Below are 6,200 nucleotides of genomic sequence, written 5' to 3'. Positions count from 1 at the left end.
TGTAGTTTGAAAGGCTTGTTCCTCCCCATCATGCCAATCATTGACCAGGGTCACAATTTAAATGATACATTCACCCCCATATGTTTTCCCTATCCTGCTCATTATACTAATGAGCACAGGGGAGTGAACAGTAATCTCTCTGAGCAGGGACAAAGAACAGACACAGACATTACTAGGTTGACCTGGAACTAGATGGGGCGACCAGATCTAATCTCAAATCTTGATCAAGTCTTGCACTCACATACCTTTCCATAGGTACTTTGTAATGTAAACTAATAGTCTCCCCTAGCATTCTTGTGGAAATCAAACACCCCCACATTCCTCACAGGTAACATGGAGGGAGTGGAGGAAAATGTGGATGGTTTAGCATAGGTCATCATCATCACTGGAAAAACAAATAAGATCATTTGTGCTACCAATAATGAGATCATCACCTTGGAGTAGTGTGACAGTTATTAAAAATCGATTGATGTTGTTAGTGATACTGAAGAGAAGTCTGCACCCCCTTTGCCTGTTCAGCTTTGTTTCTCCCTCTTTGTTCAACATTTCCACTGTGTTTAAAATGGACCCTGAATGTGGGAGATAGACAAATGGAGCCTGAAAGGGCATGAGAATTGAATGTTCTTAAGAACTGGAGTGTTTTGCCAGGTTGACTTAATAGAGTTCTTTACAAGCATGATGTGTATTCATTCCTTCTTATATTCTGACAAAATTACCTGCAGCTTGGTAAGAGGATCTTACAAGGAAAAAAAGTGTTTGTATTAAAATCTCATAAAAATGAAGTCTTAAAATCAGAGACTATTGGTCACAAAGAAACCCTAAAATACTAACTTTACTCTCTCTCTCTCTAAAAGGCCACTACCTCTGAGCAAATAAAGGATAGAATATTAAGCTATCTTTTCCAAATTTATGTCATTAGTTTATGTCTCCATAGTATAAGACTTTGGAGATAGTTTTGGGAAAGTACAACCAACCATTTAAATTCAAAACCTCTTATCCCTAATCTGATTCTAATTCTGAGTGATTTCAAGATATGTCTCTTAAGAAAAGACCTCTCCCTTCCTCTGGTCTCAGCCCTATAAACCCATTAATTTTTTGTATCTACTTAGCTTAAAGTTAAGTTCTGACTTGACATCCAAGATGGGCTCCCACAAAGGGGTTGAGGTTAAGAGAAACAAGGTGACAAGTTGACTTGTCAACAGAGTAGCTCTTTTGGGCAATTCAACTCAACAAAGATGAATTAAGTAACTGTTTTATGCAAGATACCACTGTGACAAAGGAAAATTCAGAGAGACAGTTTCTGGATAATTAATAATCAATTTATTATAAACTGATAGTGATGGTTTTCAGGAACAAGTACCAAAGACAAAACCATGGAGATCCCTGAATGCTTGAATACATTTGGAAAAGTGGGTGCCCCAGTTAGACAGATATCAACCCAGTTAGGTGAACAATATTAGAAAAATTAGGGAGGGGGAAGGGAGGAATAGGAAGTGAAGTGAAAGCTCCTCCTTCTGAGAACGCTGCTGAATCATGAGACTCAACAGCCTCCAGCTATCTGAACAAAGGCCTCCAACTCCTTCCAGTCCACACCCAGATATCTAGACAAAAGGAAGCCTGCCTCAACCACTCAAGCTGAATACTGAGAATTGGGTATAAGAGAGGAGAACCTAATTGATGCTTTTTAGGCTTGGCACTCACCTAGTTTAGACTCTATTTACACTTTCACCTGAAGTGAGCTTTCTCAGTTTGGGTCCAACCCCAAACTGGGGAGAATGTTCCAATATCATCATCATCACCCCTGACTTTCAGAAACTGACTGACTTAAAAGGGGTTAGTTCCTAGATGAGGAAATAAAAGGGAAAAAACCCCTCAGTCTTAATTTAATCATGGGTATTAATATAAGAGAAAAATAATAATTTTTCTCACTATATTAGGCTCTAGGGCTAGGCATACATTGACAAGGACAAAACTGTTCCTGATCTGGAGGAGCTTACATACATGTACACAAATAAGTCAAAATAAGGACAAAAGACAGAGTCATTTGAAGAGGAAGAAAGGAAATACCTCATGGAAATGGTGTTGGAACTAGAGTTTGAAAAATGCTAGAAATTCTAAAAGGCAGAGATGAGAAGGTATGGGATAGCACTTCTGCAAATGTGTGAAGGTAAGATGCAATATTAGATTCAGGGAATAGCTAGAAGGCAGTCTGACTGGAATGGAGATGAGGGAAAGGTAATATAAAATGCAAAGAAAAGTTGTTATATTGTGGGGTGATTCAATGCATTAGATTATGGATTTTTTTTAAGTTTACCAAAAAAGCAATAGGGAGATGATATTATGGGACCTATATTTTAGGAATGCCAATTTAGCAGCAGTGTGAAGAATGGATTCAAGAGGTGAGACTGAAGACAAAGAAAACTACCCTTTCTTCTACAATCACAAGTCCACTTGCTTATTTGCTGACACCTTTCTCCCTCTTTCCACTCTTTCCTTGTAGAATTTCCCTTCTATTTCCTGTAAAAGAAGTCTCATCATACTTGACTCTCCCAGACACCTTGCGCAACAGACTTAATCAGGACAGATATTATCTGGACCTAAGGATCCCTTCTCCCCACCAAATGCCATATACATATATATATTAGATTTTTCAAGGCAATGGGGTTAAGTGGCTTGCCCAAGGCCACACAGCTAGGTAATTATTAAGTGTCTGAGACCGTATTTGAACCCAGGTACTCCTGACTCCAAGGACGACGCTCTATCCACTGCACCACCTAGCCGCCCCTGAAATGCCATATATTTCAAAACTCAGTTATAACCTTTGATTTTTATTTCATTAAATATTTCCCAATTACCAGTAAAAAAAACTTTATTATTTTTTAAATTCGAGTTCCAAATTCTCTCCTTCCTTCCTGCCTCTCCTCCCTCCTTGAAAAACAAATACTTTGATATTGATTAGAAATGTGATGTCATACAAAACATATTTTCTTATTAACTATGTTGCAAAAGAAAGCAAACAAAATCAAACAAAAATAAAGATGTAAAAAAAGCTTGCTTCAGTTTGCATTCAGAGTTCATCAGTTCTCTCTCTGGAGGTAGATAGCATTTTTCATTATGGGTCCTTTAACAGTGCCTTGGATCATTGTCCATAGTAGTTAAGTCTTCCACAGTTGACCATCCTTACATTATAGTTGTTACTATATATAATGTTCTCCTATAACCTTTGAATTTTAACCTGTTTTTTTTAAGTATTTATAGAAATCATTGCCTGACAGAAGACCATAATAGCTTCCTAAACCTGGAGCTGTTGCCCCACCGGATGATATTTGATTATTTTATTCAGGAAATAAATGGGATGAAAGTCCAGGGCTGAAGCTTCCTCTCTGTTGTCTTTGGCAAGAATGATATGTGCCGCTGCCTATGGCAGGCCCTTTTGAATGCAGGAAGTCTAGGAAACACCCAGCCTTGATAACAGCTTCAAGGGGAATGCTGGGAGCAAAGGTAAAAGGACAGAAGCAAAAACACAGTCCAATATGAAGGATCCACTGACAAACTGCTCAGTGAGTACTTGTGTGTATGTGTGTGCACCAGCATAAGAGTATGTGTGTGTGGGTGGGTGGGGGTATTGGGAGGACAAGGAGGGCTGGATTGGTATTTATCTATTAATGGATCTTAACTAGTGATTTCACACACCTTGGGGCTGTCAAAGACTATGAATGATGAGATACAGACTACGGTGCAAAAGCTTGTGGTTTGCTTTAGTTTAATTTACAACAGCAAAGGGACAGGTCAGAGTTTTTCTTGCTTCTTAGCCCAGCATGCTTATAAATATTTTTTGATCCTGGACTGCCTTCATATTTTGGTAATCTGGATGTGTGTTTTGGCCAGACATTACTTTCTAAAGAATCCTAAAACTAAAGAGATACAGAAGATACAATAAATGGAGAATGTTCTGCATGAATAGACAAAAAAAAATCCGTAGTTAATTTTTAAACATTGAAGTTATAACAAAGATTTAAATCATTTCTTAGATTTCTTAGAATCTCATTTCTAATCTTTTATTGTAAATCTGTTCCTATAAGCTTTTTTTAATACAGCCCCCTCCCCTTTTAGCTGAAATCAAGGTTTTTAGGTTATAAAGTTAAAGATAAAAAGAGAAGAGGATCTAAGGTAGGGAGAAAACACTCCTCCAGTGTTCTGGATTAGTTTACCAAGGCTTCTTTTCAAACCTGAGAACACTGGAAATGGAATTATGAGTAGAAGTACAAGATTTAGCAGAAGCAATAAAAATTTAAAGTGAGAGTCAAGAAGCATCTAGAAAAAAAAATCAAATGTTCTTTAGCTATCTGTGTAGCCAGAGAACAAGAGAGGGATTTAAATTGTGCAGACTAGGGGCATCTAGGTGGCCTAGTGGATAAAGCACCGGCCCTGGAGTCAGGAGTACCTGGGTTCAAATTTGGCCTCAGACACTTAATAATTACCTAGCTGTGTGGCCTTGGGCAAGCCACTTAACCTCGTTTGCCTTGCAAAAACCTAAAAATAAATAAATTGTGCAGAATACCTGAAAACAGGTGACCCCAAAAGACAGTGGAAATTCTCTTCTTTTTTCCTCTTTTTTTTTTTGTTAATGAAACAAAGTAAAAAGCTCCCTCACTTGGAACACCTGATGAGAAGAATGGGTCTGGGGGAAGAAAACAAAGCACGATGGAAAAGAAAAAAGTTATCATGACAGATTATTTTTTAAATAAGTTTTGATTATCCAACCCCAATGCAAGCAGCATAGATCCAAATTAAAATGATAAGTAATTCACTAAGTAGCTACTAAAAATTAGTATATATATTAAAACAAAAGGCTTACAAAAATTATTTGACAATAGGATCATGGAAGGATCATGTCTAAAATCAAAGGATCAGAGTTTTAGAGCTAGAAGGGACTCTCATTTTATGATGGGAATACTGAGGTCCAGAGAAGTTGATTGTGTGGCCCAAGGTCACTCAAGCTAGTGGCTAAAACTTAGATCTTACTTCCAGGCAAGTGCTCTTTTCCTTTGTGGCACTAAAAGTATAGAAATAAAAATAATCAAGACATGTGATCCTGGTCAAATCATTTACCCTTTCTAAGCTTCAGTTTCCTCATTTGTGAAATAGGTGTAATAAATTGGCAAGCCATTAAATGTGATTATTATGTTAATGGTTTTGTAACTGTAAAATCCTATCTAAACATCAGCTACTGCCATAACATATTAGGGTAATTCATATCCTAATAATGGTCTTGATTGACAATAGTGACTGTTGCCAGATGTGAGAAGGGGCATTCCTAATCGGTTACAGATGTAAGTAGCAAAATTCCCAGGGCTGCTTTTTTCTTTTTTTTTTTTTTTTTTTTGCTGCTTCTTATTGATACCAAGCTTGAGTGGGGTTGGTTTTACTTTTAGGGACCAAAAATTGAATGAGGGTTTCATTTATCTACAAGCCACAGTAGTCAACCTAGAGTCACAACCACTCAGAAGCTTTAATCATTAACTTCTTGACACAGGGTTAAAATGAGACAGACACAAAACTGCCTGTCATCTATACATTTTATGGGTATTAGTACCACCCTAGATTTTATGAGTATTAGTACCACTTAGCCCAAGTGTCCTATCATTTTGCTGTTCTATATCATTATAACTATATCAAACAATATATTTCAGAATGATCGCATATAGTATTTATCTTAACCCTGCCACCCATTCGAATTTATACTCTCTTCATAATTATATTTAGCTCCTTGAAGTAAAATAAAAAATTCTTCTCTCACTGATATGTTTACAATGTTTCTGTTTAGGACACATTCAAATGAAACAAATATTTATTTTACTGGACAATGAATTCCTGAGGACTAGGACTGATTTTTTTGCCTCTTTTTATAAACCAAACTCTTGGCACAGTAGTATTTAGCAGAGTAGGCACTTAATTATTGATTATTGATTGACTGATTGATTAATAACTGTCTATAATGTACAAGGCAGAAGAATTATAAGGAAAATAGAAGATGGAAAAAAACATCAAAAGTGGGCAGAAGAGGAGCTAAGTTCTTGCAGCATTCAATTAAAAATAATTTTTCTCAGAACTGAGGTAAACAGGAAAGGACAAGAATTAGGAAGGATTAAAAAAAAGTCCCCCCAAATACTTCTACTTCCCTTAGAGAGATTATGGCA

General features: G+C 36.8%; 1 protein-coding gene across 3 annotated transcripts in view; it reads left to right on the top strand.

Annotated features, from left to right (window-relative positions):
• Nucleotides 1-3,460: 3,460 nt before the first annotated feature.
• Nucleotides 3,461-6,200, top strand: part of NOSTRIN (nitric oxide synthase trafficking) — a 115,559-nt gene continuing 112,819 nt past the window's right edge. Inside the window, exon 1 of one of the 3 annotated variants that reach the window (XM_074215780.1) lies at nucleotides 3,461-3,560. In XM_074215780.1, coding sequence (XP_074071881.1) covers nucleotides 3,534-3,560 — 27 coding nt within the window. In that variant the 5' untranslated portion in view covers nucleotides 3,461-3,533. The remainder of the gene's footprint in view (nucleotides 3,561-6,200) is intronic. The other 2 variants (XM_074215779.1, XM_074215781.1) reach the window with 2 other exon arrangements.

Source organism: Macrotis lagotis, chromosome 1 (genome assembly GCF_037893015.1).
Source record: "Macrotis lagotis isolate mMagLag1 chromosome 1, bilby.v1.9.chrom.fasta, whole genome shotgun sequence".
Classification (NCBI taxonomy): Eukaryota; Metazoa; Chordata; class Mammalia; order Peramelemorphia; family Peramelidae; genus Macrotis; species Macrotis lagotis.
The sequence above is the reverse complement of the archived record's forward strand: the minus strand, read 5'-3'. Positions and strand labels throughout refer to the sequence as shown.